The sequence below is a fragment of the Lactuca serriola genome, chromosome 3 (assembly GCF_051521515.1).
Source record: "Lactuca serriola cultivar US96UC23 chromosome 3, Lser_US96UC23_V15, whole genome shotgun sequence".
NCBI lineage: Eukaryota > Viridiplantae > Streptophyta > Magnoliopsida > Asterales > Asteraceae > Lactuca > Lactuca serriola.
The window spans coordinates 10,104,194-10,131,363 of NC_136410.1; the positions used below are offsets into that span (position 1 = coordinate 10,104,194).

At 37.7% G+C, this 27,170-nt stretch overlaps 1 protein-coding gene across 3 annotated transcripts; it reads left to right on the forward strand.

The window, feature by feature from the left end:
- Positions 1-2,737: 2,737 nt before the first annotated feature.
- LOC145091448 (DExH-box ATP-dependent RNA helicase DExH12-like) lies at positions 2,738-10,620 on the forward strand. 3 transcript variants are annotated; one of them, XM_079029163.1, is made up of 7 exons: positions 2,741-2,892; positions 2,992-3,032; positions 3,254-6,260; positions 6,344-6,733; positions 6,827-10,034; positions 10,123-10,201; positions 10,293-10,620. In XM_079029163.1, the coding sequence occupies exons 3-5, from the start codon at positions 3,285-3,287 to the stop codon at positions 10,019-10,021; spliced, it is 6,561 nt and encodes a 2,186-aa protein (XP_078885289.1). In that variant the 5' UTR covers positions 2,741-2,892; positions 2,992-3,032; positions 3,254-3,284; the 3' UTR covers positions 10,022-10,034; positions 10,123-10,201; positions 10,293-10,620. The 3 variants fall into 3 exon arrangements, with proteins under 3 accessions (XP_078885290.1, XP_078885289.1, XP_078885288.1); XM_079029162.1 differs by having other exon boundaries at positions 2,746-2,894; positions 2,993-3,061; XM_079029164.1 differs by lacking the exon at positions 2,992-3,032 and having other exon boundaries at positions 2,738-2,892.
- Positions 10,621-27,170: the final 16,550 nt, after the last annotated feature.

Below are 27,170 nucleotides of genomic sequence, written 5' to 3' on the forward strand. Positions count from 1 at the left end.
TTACCTTTGCTTCTCATGAAATCCTCAATTAAAGTGTATATTTGTTAAATTTATCAAAAAAACAATGAGAGGTCAAATTGAGAAAAAATGACAAAAATGGTAAAAAAAAATTAGCAAAACTGATGAATTTGACAAAAATGGTAAAAAAATGGTCATTTTTTGTTTAAGTAGTACAATTTTGAAAAAAAATTTAAATAAATAAAGAATAAAAATAAATAAATGACAATAAATTGACCAAATTGGACAAAAAGGGCAAAATGGTCATTTTCAACAAAAATATCAAACTTTGAAAAAATTCCAACAATGTAGCATCCTACTTACCTTTGCTTCTCATGATATCCTCAATTAAAGTGTATATTTGTTAATTTGTGGCTATTTGTTTTAAGTGGTAAGATGTAAAAGTTTTCCATGTTTTTTTTTTCTTTTCAAAATTCCATTACAATTTATTCTATAACTGTTTTTTACAAACTGTCATTTCATATTTATGATCAATATAATGTTTCTTTTGTTTATATAATTGTTCATTAGCCTTATGACTTATTAGTGATTAACTCCTTTTTTATAATATCCAAGTTCTGTTATGCTTTCTAAAAAGGATTAAGGATTTCTTATTTATAGTAAACCAACATATGCTTTGTTAGGCTTTCCACATCAAAAGGTAAAGCAACAAACTTATGTTAATGATGATAAAAACCAAGCAGAAATGGGTTACAACTAAGCAACCCTTACGCTGAAAATATATACAATTGCAGAACTTGGATAGTTATAACTCAATGGTATGAAATCAAACACTAAAGTTTTCAATAAGAGATGAACATAAACCATAAGTCAGAACATAGAAAATATATGTTTACATTCATATCAGAAATTTTATGACCTTTTAATATAGTTTCGATTTGTAGTTATCTTTTATAGAGTTTTTTTTTTTTTTTTTTTTTTTTTTTTTTTTTTTTTTTTTTTTTTGATGTTAATAGTCATGATTCAGTTACTATGCTTCTCCAAAGACTAAAAATCTCATGTCAAAATATCAATCGGCGATTTCAAAAAACATGATAAAACACCAAATGGGAAATATCAGATTCTGTGATTTCAATTTTACGCACATAAACATGAAAAATTCAAATTTCGATTTTCAACTACAAGCATATAAACAATTTAATAAATACTTAATCTGGAATAGGGAAAACCAATTATCTGTGCATCTACTGCAAAAAACGAAAATTTTAGATTTTACCTTTTATTCATCTTTTTCAGACGTCTTTCAAAATCAGATGACAAGGAAGCCATTATTTCTTCAAAAGCTTTTATCCTCATTTTGACTTCCATCCAGGTGTCTTTCTTCTCTACTCTCTAATAACAAATTTTACCTGTATTCATTCCGTATTCAAAAACAAAATCGGCACTCAGGTTGAAAACCATGTGCGAAATCGTATGGTTTTCACCAAAAATCCGAAATTCTGAATACAAAATCATGACATTGCATCCCGTGATAAGCAACTTATGTAACACGCCGATGAAATTTGAACTCAAAACGTTGAGAACATGTCTTTGAATCGCATATTTGGAATTGTGCACTTTGTATTTTGTAAATGAAACCCATTCTTTGAGTTTATACGATACTAGAAATATTAATCCTTTATTTGGATTAAAAGAAAAAAACGCCAGCCTTTTTTTTTTAGGTTAGAGTGCTTTAGGTTAAAATACGTAAATTGCAATATATATATATATATATATATATATATATATATATATATATATATATGTGTGTGTGTGTGTGTGTAATTTGATATTTATGTTTTTTGTTATTTCTTTATAAATATATTAAATTATCATTTAAATACTATTTTTTTTTTCACATTGAAAGAACAATATGGACTACAGTCATGCTAAAGAAAAGAGAAGCTTAGAAAATTGTATTTGAATAAAAAAAATTCAAAAAAAAATTCTTGTACGTCAATACCTCAGAATTCATCAATCGTATATGTTTTAAACATGAAAGAGAATGGTGATAGTATATTTCATTTTTTATCCAACTTTTACTACTTTTGAGATTAATATATGAACGGATTAGATATCAATCTCTTAAAACGATTTAAAAATCTTTTTAAATATCTTGAAACATTTTTAATTTTTCATTATATTTTGAATACATTTTATTGCAATATTTTTATCGTGTACGATACTAGAAATATTAATCCCTTATTAATTTTAGATAACAATAGTAATTTGACTAATAACACTTCTAATGTTGTGTTCAAGTAAGTATTCCAAAACGTATGTTAAACTCTTATGTTTGTTTTACTTATCAAATAAAGTTGTACGTATTTACTATCCATAATCAAATGTTTTTTTTACATTTATTAATTTTTTTTTGGTGTATAACTTTTTTTAAACTTACCTTCCGTGGTTTCCACGGTTATAACCTAGTAAAGATATACATTGGCTTGCAAAGAGCTAGAGAATGGACCTATACATGGAAGCGAAGACAAAAAGAAAATAGATAGGGAGATAGAGAAAAACTGGTCCACGACTTCTATGGAAGTAAGATCTAATACACTTAAAAGGACATATATATGTTGATAATGGACCTATGAGATTATGTATATATGTGAAAAATTCAAAAAACAATTTAACCAAACTTCCAGTGGGTTTGTGAAAAAGTAAGCGATATCTTTTTGGGCCTTTTAGGCTTTTAGCCCACCCGCATCCGCATGAGAAGCAAATACAATCAGTCCAGACTTGCCGGTGCATTTGAACGCTCACTCCCAAACCGCCTCGCAGTCGCTCCTCCTCACAAACTCACGCCGTGTGATATAAATCTCCAAACATCTCTTTAAAACTTGTAGTTTCCATTCCAATCTCGCCGCTCAAGGATTTTATATCCGGATACTGGTACGTTTTCATCCCCTTTGATTCTTCTAGTCGATCTCATACTTGGTTCTTTCTCGTTCAAAACTAAAACCCTAGTTTTATTTACTGTCGTGTTTATAGGTTTTTTCTAGCGTGGTTTCGTTGAATGGAATCGAGACCTGGTTTGTACAACTATTTGTCGATTTATAAGGTTTATTGAATTGGATACTTGTTTATTTGCCTAAGGACTTTTTCAGATTTTGCTTTTTTTGTGGTAATTTGTTTGTGTATACTGGTTTACTGGTGGATATAGAGTTTATCTCCCTGGGGCGTTGTATATTTATCATGACAGTGGGTTTATAATGCTTGATTGACTGAATCGATTTGATTTTGGTGATTGTAGGGTTTGTCGAACTAGACGTGGTTGATTAGAGATGGCACATTTAGGTGGTGGTGCTGAGGCACATGCCCGGTTTAAACAGTATGAATACAGAGCCAACTCGAGCCTTGTGTTGACAACCGATTCTCGGCCAAGAGATACCCATGAGCCAACTGGGGAGCCTGAGTCTTTGTATGGGAAGATAGACCCCAAGAGTTTTGGTGACCGTGCTTACAGAGGGAGACCTGCAGAGTTGGATGAGAAAATCACCAAGTCCAAGAAGAAGAAGGAACGTGAACCATCATCACTTGCTTCTGCTGAAGCTGGGAATAACAGACAGAGCAAGAGGCGCCGTCTTCAAGAAGAAAGTGTCCTTACATCAACAGAGGAAGGGGTTTATCAGCCAAAGACGAAAGAAACTCGAGCTGCATATGAGGCAATGCTTAGTGTCATACAGACACAATTGGGTGGTCAGCCTTTGAATATTGTAAGTGGTGCTGCAGACGAGATCTTGGCTGTGCTCAAGAATGATACTTTGAAGAACCCGGACAAGAAGAAGGATATTGAGAAATTGCTAAACCCTATACCGAGCCAGGTGTTTGATCAGTTAGTCTCTATTGGGAGGCTTATAACAGATTTTCAAGATGCAGGCGGTGATGCTGCTGGGTCTAATGCTGCAAATGGTGAAGATGCTCTTGATGATGATGTTGGTGTAGCTGTTGAATTCGAAGAGAATGAAGAGGACGATGAAGAGAGTGATCTTGATATTGTACAGGAAGATGATGATGAGGAAGAAGATGATGTTTTGGACAGAGATGGAAACAATGCTATGCAAATGGGTGGGGGTATGGATGATGACGACTCACAAGAAGCTAATGAGGGTATGACGCTTAATGTACAGGACATTGATGCTTATTGGCTTCAGAGGAAGATCTCCCAGGCTTATGAGCAGCAGATTGATCCACAGCAAAGCCAGAAGCTTGCTGAAGAGGTACTGAAGATTCTTGAAGAAGGTGATGACCGTGAAGTCGAAACGAAGCTATTGGTGCATCTTCAGTTTGATAAGTTCAGTCTGATAAAGTACCTTTTGAGGAACAGACTGAAGATTGTGTGGTGTACACGTCTTGCAAGGGCTGAAGATCAAGATCAAAGGAAGCAAATTGAAGAACAAATGATGGGACTGGGGCCTGATTTGGCTGCAATATTGGAACAACTGCATGCCACAAGGGCAACAGCAAAAGAGAGGCAGAAGAACTTGGAGAAAAGCATAAGAGAAGAAGCAAGGCGGTTGAAGGATGAGAGTGGTGGTGGAAATGGGGATCGTGGTCGAAGGGATGTTGCTGACAGGGATGCTGAGAACGGTTGGTTAAATGGTCAAAGACAGTTGCTTGATCTGGAGAGCATCGCGTTTCAGCAAGGTGGTCTTTTGATGGCAAATAAGAAGTGTGAGCTTCCTTTAGGCTCTTACAGAAATCACAGCAAGGGATACGAAGAGGTTCATGTGCCAGCATTGAAGCCCAAACCACTTGCTCCTGATGAGAAGCTTGTAAAGATCTCAACCATGCCAAGCTGGGCACAACCAGCTTTTGAGGGGATGAATCAGTTAAATAGGGTTCAGAGTAAAGTTTATGAGACAGCTCTGTTCAAAGCAGACAATCTTTTACTCTGTGCCCCCACTGGAGCAGGGAAGACCAATGTTGCTATGCTCACGATTCTGCAACAGATAGGTTTGCATATGAATGAGGATGGTACGTTCAACCACAATGACTACAAGATTGTGTATGTGGCACCAATGAAAGCCCTTGTTGCTGAAGTTGTTGGTAACCTGTCCAATCGTTTGAAGCACTATGGTGTCACTGTGATGGAGTTGAGTGGAGATCAGTCTTTGACCCGTCAACAAATTGAAGAAACCCAAATCATTGTCACCACTCCAGAAAAATGGGATATTATCACTAGAAAATCCGGAGACCGCACTTACACTCAACTTGTTAAGCTTCTAATTATTGATGAAATTCATCTTCTGCATGATAACAGAGGACCTGTTCTCGAGAGTATTGTGGCAAGAACTGTTAGACAAATTGAGACCACAAAGGAACATATTCGGTTGGTTGGGCTATCTGCAACACTTCCCAATTATGATGATGTTGCGTTATTTATGCGAGTTGACTTGGAGAAAGGCCTGTTTCATTTTGACAATAGTTACAGACCTTGCCCACTTGCTCAACAGTATATTGGAATTACAGTAAAGAAGCCATTGCAGAGATTTCAATTGATGAATGATATTTGTTATGAAAAGGTGATTGGAGTGGCCGGAAAGCATCAGGTGCTTATCTTTGTTCATTCAAGGAAAGAAACAACGAAGACTGCGCGTGCAATTAGAGACACTGCTCTTGCCAATGACACCCTGGGGATCTTTTTGAAAGAAGACAGTGCAAGTCGTGAAATTCTCCATGAACATACTGAGCTGGTGAAAAGCAATGATCTTAAGGATCTGTTACCTTATGGTCTTGCAATTCACAACGCAGGAATGGCTAGGGCTGATCGTCAACTTGTTGAGGAACTGTTTGCTGATGGACACATTCAAGTACTTGTTTCAACAGCTACTCTTGCATGGGGTGTGAACTTGCCTGCCCACACTGTGATTATCAAAGGAACCCAGATTTATAATCCAGAAAAAGGAGCCTGGACAGAGCTTAGTCCTCTGGATGTCATGCAGATGTTGGGTCGTGCAGGGAGGCCACAGTTTGATACTTATGGTGAAGGAATCATTATAACTGGACACAGTGAGCTGCAGTACTATCTTTCATTGATGAATCAACAGCTTCCTATTGAAAGTCAGTTTGTGTCCAAATTGGCTGATCAGTTGAATGCAGAAATAGTCCTTGGAACCGTACAGAATGCAAAAGAAGCCCTCAATTGGCTTGGTTACACTTATTTATACATTCGTATGGTGCGCAACCCTACACTTTATGGTTTATCAGCCGATGCTCTGACAAGAGATCTTTTACTTGTAGATAGGAGAGCTGATCTGGTATGGTTTTTTTTTTACCCCACATTAATATTTAGTCTGCCACAATACTGTCTAAAATTACTGCTCTTTACTGTTTCTTGCAGGTCCATTCTGCAGCTACAATACTGGATAAAAACAATCTGGTGAAGTATGATAGAAAAAGTGGGTATTTTCAGGTTACTGATTTGGGTCGAATCGCAAGTTACTACTACATAACTCATGGAACTATTGCTACTTACAATGAGCATTTGAAGCCTACCATGAGCGATATTGAGCTTTGCAGATTATTTTCACTGAGTGAGGAGTTCAAATATGTAACAGTAAGGCAAGATGAGAAGATGGAACTTGCAAAGCTTTTGGACCGTGTTCCTATTCCCATCAAGGAAAGTTTGGAAGAGCCCAGTGCAAAGATCAATGTCTTACTCCAGGCTTATATTTCTCAGTTAAAGCTTGAAGGACTGTCTTTGACATCTGACATGGTGTTCATAACTCAGGTTTGTTTTATTTCTTACATATTTATCATTGCTTCTTTCCTTTTACTCTTATGCTAATTCTTTTCTAACTTGAGTTGCACTTTGGTTTTGCAGAGTGCGGGACGTCTTATGCGTGCTCTTTTTGAGATTGTATTGAAAAGAGGATGGGCACAGTTAGCCGAGAAAGCCTTGAACCTGTGCAAAATGATTAACAAGAGGATCTGGAGTGTCCAAACCCCACTACGCCAATTTCACGGGATTAAAAATGACATGCTGATGAAACTGGAGAAGAAGGATCTGGCATGGGAAAGATATTATGATCTGTCATCACAAGAGCTAGGGGAACTTGTTAGAGCACCAAAGTTAGGGAGAAATCTTCACAAATGCATTCACCAATTCCCAAAGCTTAATCTTGCAGCACATGTTCAACCAATCACCCGTACCATCTTGAAGGTGGAACTCACTATTACTCCAGACTTCCAGTGGGAAGATAGGATTCATGGGTATGTGGAGCCGTTTTGGGTGATTGTAGAAGATAATGATGGGGAATACATACTCCATAATGAGTATTTCTTGTTGAAGAAACAATACATTGATGAGGATCACACTTTGAGTTTCACAGTCCCGATATATGAACCTTTGCCACCTCAGTACTTCATTAAGGTTGTCTCAGACAGATGGCTTGGTTCCCTGTCTGTTTTGCCCGTTTCTTTCCGCCACTTAATCTTACCAGAAAAGTACCCTCCACCAACAGAGCTGCTGGACTTGCAGCCACTCCCTGTGACTGCTTTGAGAAATCCTTTATATGAAGCACTTTATCAAGAATTCAAACACTTTAACCCTGTCCAAACTCAAGTCTTCACAGTTCTATACAACACCGATGACAATGTGTTGGTTGCTGCACCAACTGGCAGTGGGAAGACCATTTGTGCAGAGTTTGCAGTTTTAAGGAACCATCAGAAAGTTTCAGAGGGAGTGATGCGTGCTGTTTACATTGCTCCGGTTGAAGCACTTGCCAAGGAGCGATATAATGAATGGAAAAAGAAATTTGGAGATGGTCTTGGGCTGAGGGTGTGTGAGTTGACAGGGGAAACAGCCACAGATTTGAAGCTTCTTGAAAAAGGGCAGGTGATAATCAGCACACCGGATAGATGGGATGCTTTGTCTCGTAGATGGAAGCAGCGAAAGCATATTCAGCAGGTAAGTCTTTTTATTGTTGATGAGTTGCATTTGATTGGGGGTCAAGGTGGGCCAGTGTTGGAGGTGATAGTCTCTAGGATGAGATACATTGCTAGTCAAGGTCATAACATTCGAATAGTGGCACTATCCACTTCACTTGCAAATGCCAAAGATTTAGGTGAATGGATTGGGGCCACATCACATGGTCTTTTCAATTTCCCACCAGGTGTTAGGCCTGTACCTTTGGAAATCCATATTCAGGGGATAGACATAGCCAACTTTGAAGCCAGAATGCAAGCCATGAGCAAACCTACTTACACTGCTATTGTCCAACATGCCAAGAATGGAAAACCAGCCATTGTCTTTGTTCCAACAAGGAAGCATGCAAGGTTAACTGCTGTGGATCTGATGACATATTCGAGTGCTGAAAGTACATACGAGAATGGAGAGAAGCCTTTGTTCTTACTTCAATCTGAAAATGAGATAAGCCCGTTTATTGAGCGGATTAAGGAACCCATGTTGAAGGAAACTCTGGTCTATGGTGTGGGATATCTGCATGAGGGTCTAACCACAACTGACCAAGATATAGTCAGGACACTGTTTGAAACTGGTTGTATTCAGGTATGTGTGATGAGTGGTACAATGTGTTGGGGGGTTTCTCTTCGTGCACATTTGGTGGTGGTTATGGGAACACAGTACTATGATGGCCGAGAAAACGCACACACCGATTATCCGGTTACCGATCTTCTTCAGATGATGGGCCATGCAAGTCGGCCTCTTGTGGATAACTCTGGAAAGTGTGTCATCTTCTGCCATGCACCACGTAAGGAATACTACAAGAAGTTCTTATTCGAAGCATTCCCAGTTGAAAGCCATCTGCATCACCATCTACATGATAATTTGAATGCTGAGGTGGTTGTTGAAGTGATTGCCAACAAGCAAGATGCTGTTGATTATCTGACCTGGACATTCATGTACAGGAGGCTTACACAGAACCCGAATTACTACAATCTTCAAGGTGTCAGTCAAAGGCATCTATCTGATCACTTGTCTGAACTTGTGGAGAACACTTTAAGCGACCTGGAAGCGAGTAAATGTGTTACGATTGAAGATGATTATGATCTTTCCCCTTTGAATCTTGGTATGATTGCTTCTTATTATTACATCAGCTACACTACAATAGAACGGTTCAGTTCTTCTCTGACCACCAAGACAAAGCTGAAGGCCCTTTTGGAGATTTTGGCTTCCGCTTCAGAGTATGAACAACTTCCTGTTCGCCCAGGAGAAGAGGATTTGATACGTAGGTTGATCCATCATCAGAGGTTTTCCTTTGAGAACCCTAAATACGCGGACCCACACGTAAAGGCGAATGCACTGCTACAAGCTCACTTTGCTAGACAAACGGTAGGTGGGAATCTTGGTTCTGACCAGCAAGAAGTGGTGCTATCTGCAAGTAGGCTGCTTCAGGCCATGGTTGATGTTATTTCAAGCAACGGGTGGCTTAGCTTGGCTCTTCTGGCCATGGAAGTGAGCCAGATGGTGACTCAGGGCATGTGGGAGAGAGACTCTGTTCTGTTACAGCTGCCTCATTTTACAAAAGATGTAGCCAAGAGATGCCAGGAAAACCCTGGAAGAAGTATAGAGACTGTGTTTGACTTGGTGGAAATGGAGGATGATGAGAGAAGGGAGCTGTTGCAGATGTCGGATCCTCAGCTCATGGATATCGCAAAGTTTTGCAACCGGTTCCCTAATATCGATTTGTCGTACGATGTGGTGGATGGTGACAACATTAGGGCTGGAGAGGAGTTCACTATGGTGGTGACTCTTGAAAGGGATTTGGAGGGTAGGACCGAGGTGGGACCGGTGGATGCCCCGAGGTATCCGAAAGGGAAAGAGGAAGGGTGGTGGTTGGTGGTTGGTGACACAAAGAGCAACCAGTTGCTTGCAATCAAGAGGGTTTCGTTGCAGAGGAAGGCCAAGGTGAAGCTTGATAACATAACTGCTCCTAGTGATGCAGTTGGGAAGAAGAGCTTTACTCTGTATTTCATGTGCGACTCTTACATGGGGTGCGATCAGGAGTATAGTTTCTCTGTTGATGTTAAAGCAGGAACAGCGGAAGAGAATGAATGATTTGATTTGATTTGTAAGTTTTCTGGATGGAGTCTCTGTGTTGGTGTATTGTTGTTCTAATGATTTGATTAGTGAAAGTGTTATGTTTTGGAAATTTGCAGCACAGAGTAGCAGCAGCAGTTTTGTCTCCTCTGAAAGTCTACTGGTGAAATGGTATTTTAGGAGTGGGAGTGGGAGTGGGTGGGTACTTTCTCCATCTTTATAGTGATGACAACTATGTATTATTAATTATCTGGATAAAGGTTATTAATGTGTCAAAATTTGGTTTCAGGTGAAGGATTCTCGTATCTTGGGCTGCTGAGCACGTTGAGGTAGGAGGTCTTACTGATAATGTAGTTAGTTAGTTCATAGTTGTATTGACTGCTGAGACTAGTGTCTGTCATATTCTTGTTGCGTCTTTAAAGCATAAAACATAATCTATGGAAACCTTACCTCACCTTAGTTTTGGGATATGAATATTCTGTGTGTTTAAAACAAGGCAGGCAGGTTGAGGTTGTTTTATTATCAACTATAACAATTTACTTTCAAAATATGCCATGTAACGGGATTTTGCTTTAAAGATGTATTCGAATTAATCAAGGGTACACTGTTTTTTCAAACATGTTTTCTTTATAGGAGGTTGTGCACCTCAAGAGTAATCCATCAAGTTTTTCTGGACTATTTATTATTCACTGGCTTTTCGCTTAGCTCTCCAAAATGAATGTTTTGTTTGCAATAATTCATTCGGCTTCAATGTTCACAAAACAAGTTCCAAGCTTCCTGTAAATCCTCTTATCCAGCAACCTCCTCATTTGCCCCTCAAGAGTCAGATTCAGCCATGTGTATTTTGCTTGTATGAACCTGCAATTTATAAAATTCTCTACTTTTTAATCACCTTAGAAAAAAAACAGCATTTGTTTTTCATGAACACGATCTTGTTTTAAAAACAAATTTAAAAGGACCCATATTTGGAAGATACTCATACTAAGCTGAGGGAGAGGCTCGCTTGGCTCTTCATTTTCTATGTTTTGTCCTTTGAGCAGCCTGTCAGGAAGCATACAATATATCCGGATGTATGTATGAGACAGCAGCTAAATATCTAAAACTCAATTACATGGCTACTCAAAAAACTTTACTTAAGGAAGCCGATTCTTTACTTTTCAATATAATGTATTTAACTTTGGAAGTTGGCCGTCTTTGAGGCCAGGGTCTTGATTAGCCAGCCTCACTCAAAAGTGTTATGTAGCACGAACATTTTGACTCCCTTTTCTCAATGGCAATGAGGTAAGCTGGTGAGAAGCGACCCATATGTTTGGGCATCCTTGATCATAATTGTACAAATAGATCCTCTTGGCCAACCTAGTCAATGTTGGCTCAGTAAAAGAACACGATTGTTTTGGTAGTATGATTCATTTAATCGGAATGGACCTGCGTATGGAATTATCTATTTACATTGACACATTGATATGAAGACCTACTTGTGGGCTGAACTTTTAAAATAGTCATCAACTGAACATATTTTTAGTATGTGCACCATGGTCCGCAAATGTTGCACCATAGCTGCTTTAGCACTGCTGACCTTGTTCTCGAGCACCGTTGACCTTGTGTTTGAGACGACTAAAGATTTATTATCAATGAGAAAAAAGTATTGTAATAAAATGAGATTGTGACTTGAGAATCCGAAAAGAGACTTTATCCTTATTTACTAAGAGAGATTCCGATGACAAAATCCTTCTAAGGTGGGAAGAACTTGTGACACCTGTTTTCATGACAGGTACTGTTATGTTTCATGTAATGACCTAAAAACCTTGTATTGTGAGTTAAAGTATGTATTTGGTATAACTATGATTTGGGGTGAACTTCGGTGATACAATACGTAGGTTCTTGTACTTATTGTGTTGTATCAGAAAATTAGTAGAGTTAAACCAGGAAATTGTGAAATAAAATGATATTTCATTATGAGACGGTTACGTGGATATAAAGTTTGTCAAAAACGGAGTCTATATGAGAAAATTATGGCCGTTTGAGGTTGAGATGAATATATGTTGCTATTTTAAGAAAAGTTAACGGAAGTCAAGTCAACGGTCAACTTTTCATCACCATGACGTGGTTGTATTCGTACCGCGATGTGGTATGAAGTGAGTCACCGGGACACGTGTCAACCAGAGAGCGACGTGTGGCGAAAGGACGAGATACATGGCAATCTTCGAAGAACTTGGTGGCCACGACGTGGTGATGCCCAGAGTATAAATATGTCAATTTTGTTTTCAATTGAGGGATTTTGGCACGCGTGATCAGAGATGCTGTTTAGGAAGCGTTATTGAGAGATTTTAATAGATGAGTTATATCGTTGTACGGGAGATACATGGCTGAGTTACGAGATTCATTAAGGTATCTTTTATCCTGTTATTACATAATTACGGTTATGTAATATTTTGTAGAGGGTTGTTATACATGAGTATGTGTTACGGGATTTCGTGGTATCGTTCCATTACGAGCCCCATGATTTATTAAATGTTAATCTAGTCATTATGGGTTAAAAAACCGTAATTTACCAAGACTTTTTGATTGGATTAATGGCTATTGGAAAGCGGCGCTGAGGTGGAGGCCATAAGAATAGTTAGTCTTCAATAACTAACCGAGTAACCTTACCTTTTTCTAGATTAATGTTATCTAAATATGTGATAATTATTGTTCATATTTAGAGTTGAGTATAATATCTAAATTGTTATTTATTAATATTATATGAGTTCAGCAATTGTGATAATTCAGAATTATAGCCGCCTGATGCTATATGAGTCGTTAAATAGGATAACTGAGAATTATAATATGTTATTACTATTTGAGTATAGAAATGAGTATGACTAAGATACACAACGTAGTAATATTCATAATGAGTACATTTGAAATATAAAATAGAGTATTAAGACATGTGTTAAAAAACTACTATGATTGAGACATGTAGTTGTATATTACTATAGGAGTTGGGGAGCATTACTGAGATAAATAGTTGAGTATTGTTATACGAGTTAATGAGAAAGTATAGTTGTAAGATAAAGACGAAAAGAAAGAGAGAGGGATGAAGATAAATGTCACAAATAGCAAATTTAGGGTTGAGATGGTAATTCTTGTACAAAACAATTTCCTTTATGTAACCTTGCAACATCAAATTAGTGAAATTCAAACTACAATGTTATTTGAATTCATACGAACGTACATTTAGAATCAAGCTGAAGTAGCCTCATGCAAGCCCAAAACTTCATCCAATAGCTAAGCCCAATCAATTTTGGGCCTTGGCCCAAGAATTCTCGGCCCAACACCCTATTGGACCGAAAACTCTTCCTTGGGCCAAAAGCTTTTCTTTGGGCCGATAACCCTTTTTATTGGACCCAATTAAACCCAAAAAGCCCATACATACTCCAAAATGAAAACCCTTCCACCCTTGGGCTTTAATGGACCAAAAACCTCTTAATGAGCCAAGCCAAAACCGAAAACCCATTTAAGAAGCCCATGAAGGCCGAAAACCCTATAGGGTTTCGGTTTGGGCAAAGATAAAAAAAAAAGAGAAAAGAAATTCAAAAACATTGACACCTCATGCCTTTACATCCTATTACTCATCTTGTATCCACACCATGCATACTTTTATCTTCCATGCATCCACACACTACACCACATTGTACACCATGCAACCAAGTCAATTTCTCTCCCTTTCTTCTTAAGAAATCGGCTGCAAGCACTCCTCACCCACACACCAAACATTTTTCTCCCAAATCACTCACAAGTTTCCCTCATTTCTCTCTCTAAAATTCGTGTGTGTGTGTGCCATCTTCAAGTATTCTTCTTGAAAAACTCATAAACCTGGTAAGTTCCTTGTAAAACTCTAGTGCTTATATACATGTTAGTGTTAAGATTATTCCATTTACACACCCATTTTCGTGTGTATGATTCTTAGAACATCCCCCATTTTCGAATGGCCTTCAATTTATACAAATCTAGGCTCAACAACTTCTTTCTTCTTCTTCCTATCACACGAAATCAAGGTGAGCTTCATACCCCCATCTTTTCGTGTATTTCATACTTTTCGGGGGAGAATACAAGTCAAGTTTCGTTTAACCATTGGATATTTGCATGCATCTATATATCTATGTAACAATTTGTGCTTGTGATGTTGAATATCTCATGTTAATACACCATAAACACGTGATTTACAAGCTTCATGTTTGCTAGATTACGTTTAACCATTGGATAATTGCGTGCATCTTAGTTATGTGTTGAATATGGAACAAATACTTGTTTAAAAAGGTTATTATCTCATAGAAATCGTGAGGAACATGATTATTAACATCTTTGTTATATAAAAATTTGTAAACATGGGTTCTCTCAAAGTTTTCGAAATCATAGTATGTATATATCCATGCATGTTTAACTCTTGGATACATACATGCTCTCCCCTATAAAACCTACACTAATATATGGATAGATATTATTTATGGTATTACAAAAATCATGACTTTTAGAGTCCAAAACAAAATAAAATATTTTGTGTTACAAAACTTTCAAACTGATTATGGTGTGTTAAACAAACTATAAGACTTGATTATTTTGCTAAAAATAAATTTTTATTAGTAAAATAGTCGTAACTATGTTGTCACTATTTTGATGGCTTAAACCCTACGATATTATAATATTTTCACAACATATGTTCCAATTATACATATTCACTAATGATTATTGATAAAAAGTATTATAAATAATTTAACTAAAATGGTATATAAAACAGAATTTATGACAGGAAAATTCGCGTGTCATAATCTGCCTATCATAAAGCTCATAAAGCATGAGTAATAAACTACATGTCATGAAATATGTAAAACACGTGTCATAAAACTTCAGTCATAAATTCCACACTAGTTGTGTCATTTTCATTATTCAATGAGGGAGTCAAAGTTCGCGTAAATCCGTCAAGGCTCTAGTGAGACACTAACTTCACCGTACCTACCTAGTGTACATTCTAAGTCCTGCATTATAACCAGAGTCTCCTGGAGGGAGAGCGAATAGCTGTGTATCTATACGGGGATTGACACCCCCACACCTGAGCTGTTCGCTACAGCTAGTCAGCTAGACGGGGCCAGTCTAAGGTGACAAATATCTTACTTATTCCGATGCCTGAAGAACGTCGCACATGCATAACAGTCACATCAAGCATGGTTATAATAAATCACGTAAGGATTAACAATACTATTTTGATTTACGGGAAGCTTACACTCCACCAGTTTTATAAAATATAAAACTGTATTTTTCCTCTCGGTACACTATTGGTGTTTCACTACTGGTTTAGGGTTTAAGACCATAGTTTTTCATATAATAGAAAATATAGAATTTTCTGGGAACATACAATTACAAACAAAAGAAAACAAATAACATGCACGCATATATTCACGGTTTTGGAACGAGACTTACAAACCATTTTCATAGAAAATGTCAGATTTTCTGGAATTATACAAATCATTTCAAACGAAGATGCTACAAATCTTTTCATACAAATATGCTTATGAACTCACCAACATTCTATGTTGACGCTTTTCAAAATGACTTGTATTCTCAGGAACACGGTAAGCAGGTACTTGAGCTATGGATGTTGGATATTTTGCTGCATTTTAAAAATTACATTTCTGTCACTTTTGTGTAATTTGTGAACAGATAAAATTTATAAACAATGTAAGTTTGTTATCTCAATGTATGTCGTTTGGTTGCTATGTTTCATTCATATTCAGTTGTGATGATACTATACAATGACGTCATCCGCCGTCCTGGTTCGGGGGTGTGACAGATTGGTATTAAAGCATTGTTTATAGTGAACTAGTATATCTAACCATACAAGATATACAACTATAAATACAATGAGACTAAAACACTTTGACTAAAAGTATACTTAAAATATAAGTATTTTATAAAAGTGTACATACATACATGCATAACGGTATAATGAGAAGTATTTAGAAGAGTTGGACATCGCGACTAAACTTAGGTATTTATGTAATCATATCTAGGGTAAATTTAGCCTGATCAACTATATTTATTCGAGATATGACTAACATGTGTTTAGGAGTGATCGAGGTGGACAACAAATCTAAAACTTACCAACTTTAAACCAAAAGGGTCTAAGAGACAATACTAAAAAAAATAAAATATTATAGGGGTATTTTGGTATTATATCTATTTTCTTGTACTTATATACTCTCGTACAGACGCCATGGCAGGCTTTCATCACCCGAGAGATCCTTACTTCCCCAATCAGGGGAACGCGGGGTGGATAATAGAGGATCCTGAGGAGGATCCCGAGGAGATTACGAAGGACGAATTAGAGGAGGAGGTAGATTAGGAGATAGATGAGGAGGAGGTCGATGTAACGACCCAAAAATCAAAGGTAAAAATTTCATTTTTAGTATAGCTAAAACATTTCAAATCATCATTAAGTAAAACATTTATCAGAGTTCAACCCAAAATCATTCATTGCGGAATTCATAGGTGTGTGCACTGCGATCAATCCGAGCGCGTCCTTTCCAAAACGATGATACCCGAAACCATAAACAAACCTGCAAGCACGAAGCTTAGTGAGTTCCCCAGAGCATACCACACACACAATCCACACATCACATATCTTGTTAGCTATAAAAGCTACATAAACCATATCAATCCTATAATCCATGCATACATAAACCTGTAAGGATGCCGTGGGCTCCCTACAGGGTCTTATACCATTGTGTCATGGGCTACCCCACATGGTCTTAACCTAGGAATGCCATGGGCTACCCTACATGGTCTTACATCCAATGTCATGGGCTACCCCTATGGTCTTTATCTAGGAATGCCATGGGCTACCCCACATGGTCTTACATCCCATGCCATGGGCTACCTTACATAGTCTTTACTTAGTAATGTCATTGGCTACCCCACATGGTCGTACATCCAATGCCACGGGCTCCCCCGGGTCTTCCATGCAATAACATACAATCACATAGCATATCAAATCACAGAAATGACTAACACAAATACCATAATAAGATAAAGGGCCGACCTTGGTGCCTTAGACCCATGGGTATGGTGAAAAGACTCACCTGACACTGCTGAAGTCCTGTGAATAAAACTCCAGCTGCTGGTTGACAGATTCCCGAATTGTCAACATCAAACAATACCCAATTAATAATTGGGTTCCAAGCCCAAGGTCCAAATCACACTCCAAAGGCCCAAAAGCCAAGTAATGGGCCAAATCCCAACATATGGCCCAATTTTCCAAATTTGGCCCAAACCTCTACATGGACTCATTTTAAGGCACAACCAATTATTCAAGTCCAAACAATTGGCATTCTGATGTCCCAATGGCTAATAGTCCTCAAGGCCCAATCATGGCCCACTTATGGCCTAATTTTCCAAATTGGACCCAAGCCCCTATAATGGGTATTATCCTGAAGCCCAATAATTTCCCTTAGTCTATAATGTGTTCCCAATTGGCCCAAAAAGGCCCACGACAGCTTTGTCTAATAAGTGGCCCAACAATCATCCAAACCCAATTAGGGTTGTTCACATAAAATGACGATTAGGGTTAAGTGTTCCTACTTAAACCATTAAGGACTTAATCCATTAATTCCAAACATACAATGAAATCGGTATTGAGTCATCACTTCACTCCAATGGTCCAAAATGTGGGTCCCGATATGTCCAAACCAATAATCCCAAAATTAGGGTTTTCACTACCCTGATTAGGGTTTCCAACCCAATCATAGCCCAATAGGCCCAATAGCTAGGTCTTTTGATCAATTAGGGTTCCTTAGGCCCATTAGGGTTTCACTAGGCGCATTAGGGTTTCGCTAGTCGGGCACCACCCACTACCACCTCGGGTAGTGGTGGCCAACGGCAGCTCACGGTGATGGCCACCACCTCACGGTGGTGGTTTTGAGTTCCTTTTCATTAATCTCTTGCTAATTACAATTACAATGCTTTAATCCAAAAGTAAACACACAAACTAACTAACATAAACACACACAACCACTCTAGTGGTGGCTGATGGTGGTACATTGCGGAAGTCACCACCTCACGGTAGTGGTGGTGACTCCTTTGGTTTTCTAGCCACACAAAACACACCCACACACTCCATATTGCAGACTACACTCCAACCACCCACCTGGTGTCTCACGGCGACAACAACAGCAGCATAAACGGGAAGGCGACGATAACAACAACAGATTTGGGATGGCAGCCACCACCTTATAGTGGTGGCGGTGGATTCTTTGGTTCCCAGTCAAGCAACAACACCCCCACAACAACCCTTGCTCAGACTTCCAGATGCAACCACCACTTGGTGGTGCATAACGACGAAAGCACACACGCCAACAAGCAGAAACCGATGAATCAGTGACGCCCATCTTCAATGGAAGCAACAGCAACAGTGCTGTTGGCCGAAGATGGCGACATAAAACAGAAGAAGAAGAAGAAGAAGAAGAAGAAAACCTCCGATCTTGGTCCTCGTCGTCGCCAACCACGAGAGGGACGAAGCACAACTCGCAATAGTGGCACGGCCTCGGCTGCTAACGGTGGTCGGCTAGAGTTTCGACCGGGCGGAACTGAAGGGAGTTGGGTGGTCGCTTGGTGGCCTTTCACTAATCAGAAGATGGGATGGTTGCGGCACTGGTGAGGGAGGCATAAGGTGGAGGTAGCGGTTGAGCATGTTAGTAAGGTTAAGGTTATGGGGTTACGTTATATACCTACTCCAATCAAACCTGGGTCAATAATGACACCTTTAGTCCCTCATTCCTTTTTTTTTCAAAACAGGGCCAAAATTTATGTGACAACCCAATAATTTTTGTTTTGTCCAGCCAATCAATCGAGACCCAGACTCGTTTCTGCTATTTTTTAGCATTATTAAGGATCGTTTTATGAGCTCTAAGCCTAGTATACTTAAGGATTGGGTGTAGCGATATGTTATCTTCAATTCATAGAGTTGTATTCAAGCCATACACTCCTTCAAGAGGAGTGTACGACCGTACACATGGGTGTACGTCCGTACACTCAATGAGGCCGTACACCACTTCCCATATATAATCCATCCCTTCATTTATATTCATTTCTTCAACTTCCAAGTCAAGAACTCGAGTTCTCTCTCAACTATCATCAAGCTTATGCATCTTGATCTTCATTTAAGTAAGTATTCCTTCCATTTTTGGTTGATACATTGCTATATATAGCAAGGGTCCATGATTTCATCCATGAATTATCATCAAAACTCAAGAACTTCATGGATGTACGACCGTACACTCTATCTATGGCCGTACACCCTTGTCAAGACCATAATCTAAGGCCTTAAACACTTTCTAGTCACTTGTTACCCCTTAGAACTCTTGAACCCTTGAATCCATTTGAATCAAGACCCAAAAATACATCCATCTTGGAGAGTGTACGGCTGTACACACTTGGTGTGGCCGTACACACCTCAAAACCATCCAAAAATGATAGCCTTGTTCATCCTTTTGTTGTGCATTTGCCACACTAGCTTCCCCATGGATCAAACACCCTCTTTTGCATGTTTTCCATGAGTGTACAGCCGTACACATCTTGGCCGTACACTCCATGGTGTAGCCATAAATCCCTTTTAGTCAATCACATGTGATTGTAACACTTAGTCCAAGTGTTTCCTAGTCCCGAAGAGTGTTTCCTTGCATGTTAGTTGTTTAAAACACTAATTTCATGCCTATATATATGCCAATATATGTCGTTAGGACTCGTTTGTGTCTCGGGAATTCATTCGTGGAACTTCTCATCCTTACACGAATCTGCAATTGAATCACCCACATAAGGTGAGTTCATACCTCTATAATCAATCTTTTAAATGTTTAAAATGCTTTTAGGGGGGGGGGGGGGATACAAGTAGAACACAATGATAATTGTGTAAATATTTTCTGATAAACATCATTTCAAAGGATTGCTTATGTTTATAAAGTGATCAAATCATTTAAAAAGCTCTTTTTAAGTTATGTTACTTTATTGTTTATAAACCACCGTTTTTAAAGTACAATCATAACTCAGTAGATAAATGAGTCTTTTATTCAATTAAGTATTAGTTCAAGTAAACATACTAGTAAACTATAATAGGTATATAGTTTAGGGATTCAGAACACACTATAAAGAGAAACAGGGAGGAACATACTATAAAGAGAAACAGGGAGGAACATACTAAAACAAGAATACTATAACATTAATGTGAGCTACTACTTCACGGCTTAGCGATTTGTTTGTTAAGTCGTGTTTTGTAACCAGAGTCTCCTGGAGGGAGAGCTTTATTAGTATGGTTACAACCACATCACATTTTTTACCTTAATAATACAAATTGGTTTTAAGGTAGTCAGTACTTCAGTAGTCACTTTAAAATACTATTGTATACTTTCATTATTACAAAAGACAAACAATACAGTCGAGTCTTAGTACATTCACTTAGAAAAGGGGCCTATAATGCTAACTTTATGACTCCTTAGTGCATACATCAGAGATATATATTAATCGAGTTCGGAAGACAGTAGAGTGTATGTTTTCCGCTTCATTTCCTATTCCTTGTTTGGTTGTGGGCTTAGAGAAGATGCACCCAGTCTACTATCTATCCTATCTTAGTTATATATACATTCCGTATACACCAAGTAATCATAAGTAGTACCAGGTATAGGTCAGGTCATAGTATACAAATTCAATATACCGTTTTCTAGTACAAAAACATACTTTCCAGTTAGAACGTTTAGTAGGCTAAACTAGAAACTTATCAGAAAAAAGACCTTTGGGGGTTAATTCAATAATACCTTAGTTTATACATCGGGGTTATATACGATTAATATCCGATAGGCTGTTGGATGTGTGTTTTCCGCCTTACTTCCTGCTCATTGTTTGGTTGTGGGCTTAGGGCAGATTCACACAATTAACTATCCGTTTGATATTAGATTATATATAGCTTGTATAAACTAAGTGATTATTGAAGGAACTATTATGGTTACCATTTTTACTAAAGGAAGCAAGGGTTTAAACCATTTTATTAAACCAGTACAACTTAAAGGACCTTAAGTGGTTAATTCTATAATACCTTAATTTATACATCAGGGTTATATATAATTAATACCCAATAGGTAGTTGGATGTGTGATTTCCGACTTACTTCCTGTTCCTTGTTTAGTTGTGGGCTTAAGGCAGATTTACACTATTAACTATCCGTTCGATATTAGATTATATATAATTAGTATAAACTAAGTGGTTATAAAAGGAACTATTGTGGTTACTATTTTTACTAAAGGAAATAAGTGTTTTTCTTAAAGAATATTTTCATCAAATATAAAGGAACTATTACAGTTAACTCCGTGAGTACCAAGTGAATACACCAGGGTTATATAAAACGAAGACCTAACAAACAATGGGATGTGTGACTTCCGCCTGATTTCCTGTTCCTTGTTTAGTTGTGGGCTTAGGGCAGATTCACACAACCGATTGTTTGTTTACTCTGGGTTTTATATAACTAGTATCTATTTAGTACTCATAGAAAGGATTGTAGAGCCATTTTTACTTAACTTTCATCATATCAGAAGATATAGGATCTTCTGGGGGAACTGGCGAACTTTTCTAAAAAGAACTTGTAACTTACTTTACATCACTAAAATCTTATGAACTCACCAGCTTAAATGCTGATCTACTCTTTCAAAATAACTTGTATTCTCAGGAAACTAGTAGACATGTATGCACACTGGGATTCAGAAGATGAAGTATATTAGCTTCATGTCTTGTTTTGTTATTTACTTTTGGATTCAATCTTTTGTGAATCACTACTTGTAAACACTTTAATATTAATACAATGGTTGTTTGTTACTATGATTGCTATGATACATGTGTTGTGATACTAAACATGACGTCCTCCGCCCCCGAACGTTTCCGCCGTTCCGGTTTGGGGGTGTGAAAATTTACCCTTTTAACCCCGCCTTCAGAAAACCTTTACTAATTAAGTTCGAATTTTTACAAAACAGCCCCTTGCTTGACAAATTCTTTTCCACTAAGGTAGATAATTTACCCTTTTTGCCCCCAACCATCCAAAATCCTTTCATATCAGGTCCATATGATACCAAACACACCTTGTCCTCTAAAAATCTCTACAAAACAAGTCCCGAAATTACGCTTTAACCCCCGAATAATCCAAATTATAACATTTGGCTCCTCGAAACTAGCACTCCACTAAATAATATGGATTTAGGGCGATTATTCGTTCATCAATTTCATCTATTTATTTATTAATTAAACAGAATGTTACAGTCAAGGAGGAGGTAGATGAGGAGATAGACGAAGATGAGGAGGATGATGATTCGGACGCGGAGTCTGAAGTCATCGACCCTCCCTATATGGTGAGGGCACCAACGCATTGATGGGGCTACAATGGCCTTACGCCTACACCATTTTAAATATAACTTTTATTTAAATATAATAACATTATTATGAACCTATAAATAAGATTTATCAGTGATTCAAAGTCGTTATACTGATTGATCTACTTACGGGAATGATGTCTAGGCTGTGATTTAGTGAGGTGTTTAAAGTGGGATTTACAAACAGTATACATCGTATACCAAACGGACCCTTACCTCTGATATGAACCTACCTGGTTGTTCCTTATTTGATAGATCATGAAGTAGACTCTGAGTTAATGATGAATCTAGATTAATAATTAGTCGTAATGAATATTAGACTAAAATCTAGTGGTAATGATACTAGGTTTCGTCAAAGGAAAATAAATTAATAGAAACGAAGTGATGTCTGAGTGCGAAATCACCACCTTAACAAGTGAGTGCATAGTTACTTTCATCTTACACATAGATATGAAGTATTTTATATAAATTACGTGCTATGTGTGCATATTATCTGTATACTTGCTATCTCTGCTGGATGAATGATTTTATACATGTTTTAAATGATTTAAACTGTATATTTATTTTATATCTACAAAATATGTTGGGTGAAACATGGGTCGATTAGAGATGAGATAATTGATGAGCGATGAAAGATGAGATGAATGATGACCGATGATTTATGAGTGGTAAATTATGGTGAGAAGCGATGACCTAAGCGATGAGCCAAGCGATAACCCATGCGATGGCCCCGTCATCTAGCAGAGTATGGATGACAACCACAGACTATTCCAGTGGAACACTAGCAGGCTTGCAACCTGTAGGTGTTGTAAACAATGTATTCACCCGGTGTACTCTAAACCCTAGTGACTATGTGACTTAGTGTCTGTTGTATAAACCCTGGCGACTATGAGACTTAGTGCCTAAACCCTGGCGACTATGCGACTTAGTGCCTGTCAAGTAAACCCTAGCAACGATGGATTTCGTGCCGGTTCCTTAGGATGATCCTTAAGGAATAGCTAATTCTTTGGATGGATCCTTAAGAGTAAATAAGATAATGGGGATGGGTAATTGGGTTGATTGTTTTTATGTTTAAACATAATAATTATATTATTGTGGGTTGAACACCCTATGTACTCACTAGGTTTCCCAACCTGACCCACTTAAGCCTATTTAAATCACAGGTGCCAATACGAAGTAACATTACACTAAGAGATTAAAGAGGTGTAGATCACTAGTGTAAATGAATATAAGTTATGTCTATTCTTATGTTTCTGTATTGAAAATGACATCCCAAATGTTTTAAAATGAATAAAAATACATTTCTTCGGAAATGCTTTGATAACGTATTTATCATGTTTTACTGGGAACAAATTCCGCAACATTTTTATTAAAAGAAGTACTCTGATTTTTATAAAGCATAAACAAAATCGGTCTTTTCTGGCCGATAAAAATGGGGATGTCACATTCTCCATGGAGGGCCCGCGGATCGAGCACTTCCCGTTATGGTCCGGAGGATTTCAGACATCGGAGACCATAATCAGGCCACAGTCCATCGAGTCATGGGGATGAGGGCTGCCTTGGATGTCACAATCGCTCGCACTCGAGACCTCCAGAGGGATTACTACCCTATGGATCGGATCGTCGAGGACCTTAATATCGTGCGAACGGAAGTGAGGGAATACCAGGAGAGGCATGCTGCCTTGGAGGAGAGGGTACGGGTAGCCGAGCGCCGTTTGGCCGAGTTGCAGGGCACATCTACATCATCCTAGGCACCACAGGGGACGACTCAACGTGAGTAGGATCTATCCTACTCACCAGTGGGTAGACTAGATGTTTAGGTGTGCGTTAGTGCTACCCCTTCTCTTTTATTTTGTATATAGGATTGACTATACGTGTAAGTGATTACACTATTTAGAGGGTCGTTATACTGTCGAAATATTATCATGATGTATTGTAGGCCTTTTCAAATGTCAATTTTCTCACACCATGTACTAAAATCTTATCATTAATGAAACAAATATGTGTTTTATTGTTAGATGTTATCTGCTATGTCTTATATATTCATTATTACTTGGTAAAACAAGGTTTCAATTATATGTACAAAATAACGTTCGATAATTGCTAAACATGACATCGATGTTTCATTACAATAGTATCTGCATCATAACCCTTATTAAAAACTTACCAAATTCCACTTGTGGCAGTAGAATGCCTCCCCGGAGGTACATCCGAAGAAAGAAAAATGAGACAGCACTACCAGTGCTGCTGCCTCCACCACAGATGGATTCGGTTGCATTCTAGGCGGCAATTTCAACTGCTGCCACTGAGGTTCTAGCACATATCAACAACAATGGTGCCAATGGAGGCGGAAGGGGGAATGGTACAGGTAGCTCCTGATGGGTTTTATACAAACAATCCTAAGTGTGCATGCAACCCTAGTTTGGATCTATGTTTTCACTATTAGATACACAACATTATGAACACAAGAATAAAACCCTAATGTGCATTGCTATTTTCGAAATTAACATACAAGATTGGATTACATACCTCTTGTTGTTATTCTGCAATAACAACTAAAATCTTCAAATCCCAAGTCTTGAAAGCAAGCACCACAAGTGTAGTGCCTCTAATGGCTCACAAACACCACAAGCAATTGGAGAGGCTTAAGATAGAGGAGGGAGGAGATGGAATTCGTCCTTGGGACCTCTTAGGAGCATGTACACGAATTCTAAAGGCCTATGGGTCTTTATATAGGGTTTAGATTAGGGTTTCAGTCCTTATCCTTATCCAGTTGCTTGCCCACCAAGCAACCACAAGATAAGCCTTGAAAAACCCTTATCTACTTATCCTTGGACGATTTTAAGGATATCCTTATCCTTGTATTCGTCCATCCTTTAACAAGGATAAATATTTCCCTATCTTGCAACTATCTTATAATTACAATTCAGCCCCTCTAGTTTAATTAATTACACTTGATCACAAAATTAATTCCTAATTAATTATTGACCAATATTAATTAAACAAATATGATTTTTCCTTTAATATATTATTCTTATAACATATTAATAAATCACAATAACATCTCACTCTATTTAATTTCTCTAGTCAAGTTGCTTTGGTGAAGGCAACCCAAAAGGACCATGCACAACCGGGTCAAGTACTTACCAAATATGGTTACGGGCTTAGACACTAATCCAACAGTCTCCCACTTGGATAAGTCTAGTAACAACAAATGTAACGTGCAACCCGATTAGCAATCGTAGCTCTCAAAGACGCTGTCAAACTCTGATCTTATCAGTAACCTGTCCTCTAGATAAGGGATCGTACAGTCCTCTGTTAGATATCATGCTGACAATTCTATGGAATGATTAGTCAAGCATTTAGGTTTCTCGATCTCCGATTTATTTGACATAGAACTTAATCGAACACATCAATTTAATTCTGACCGGGCCCGACACATAAGTCAAATCAAATCATCGAGCGGCCGAGATATCTCTTCTACCCTCTTAGGATAAAATTTACAGATAAACTTCGACTTATATGCATTTACTTATTCAATAATCAACTATACATAACAATGCGTTTTATAACATTGAGTTACCAATGCGTTTTCGCATTATCAATGTACAATCAATTAGCAAATAATAAACCATATATCTAGGTTTTAAGACTATATGATATTATCGTCTTGTGATCACCTCTTATATATCATATTCCATACGGTGATTCCAGCAAGCGCGAGTTTATTCCAATGCTCAAAACCAGTTCATAAGCACTCATGAATGTCGCAACAACCCTTTGCTATGTATAATACCATTTAGACAATCTACACACCAATTCATGACAATCTTCATTCATATCTACTTCCAACACATGAACGATTGTGGATAATTTGAATAATTCGATTATTCCTAATAAACTTAATTATTCTGGAAGTCAAAACATGCAAAAATTGAAACAATAGTTAAACAATTAACATATGACAATAGCTTTACTTATAAATAAAACTCCTTTATTTAATCATCAAATGTCAATTACATTTATCTATTACACGTTTCTAAATGTCACACCCCAAAACCAAGAACGGCGGAAACGTTCTGGGGCGGAGGACGTCATGTATAATATCAACAACAATGTAAAGTAGTAAACAAGCAACAACATCATCCATTGCATTAATAAAATAATTATTATACAATTGTATTCTATCAAATTTTGATATACACTAAAGCATAAATCAAAATGAAAGATAAGTCTTGAATAAGCTCCATCTTCCTTTCTCCTTGCATCGGTACCTGTCTATGATGACCTGAGGATACAAGTAATTTTGAAAGCGAGTATCAACTATAAAGCTGGTGAGATCATAAGTATTAATGTGTCTTAATTTGTAAAAACTTATAATTTTTAAGACTTGACATTGCTTTGAAAGAAAGCTCGTATAAGTATGAAAATGTTTGTAGCTCAACTGTAAATGTTTGAAAATCCCTAGAAATCCCTATGATTCCTATTAGTAACAAAAGGAGTCTTCTACCAAGACTTAACTGTTCTGTGTGTGTGTCTCTTGTAAGAGTAAGTATTTTTCCAAAGTATAACTATCATTATCCAAAAATATAGTTTGTACATTTATGTTGAAGTGAGGTTATCACTAAAATATGTACTGGAAAAATTAACGTAGTACTAAACGTAGCTCTAAAAGGACTACTACCGTACTAACTACCTCAGGCCGGATTTTGGGCAAAGGCACTATGTGAT

Coding starts and splice junctions, on each gene's coding strand:
- LOC145091448 (XM_079029164.1), top strand. CDS start 3,285: ATGGCACATTTAGGTGGTGGTGCTGAGGCACATGCCCGGTTTAAACAG. Junction 6,261..6,343: donor TAGATAGGAGAGCTGATCTG/GTATGGTTTTTT, acceptor TGTTTCTTGCAG/GTCCATTCTGCAGCTACAAT. Junction 6,734..6,826: donor ACATGGTGTTCATAACTCAG/GTTTGTTTTATT, acceptor TTGGTTTTGCAG/AGTGCGGGACGTCTTATGCG.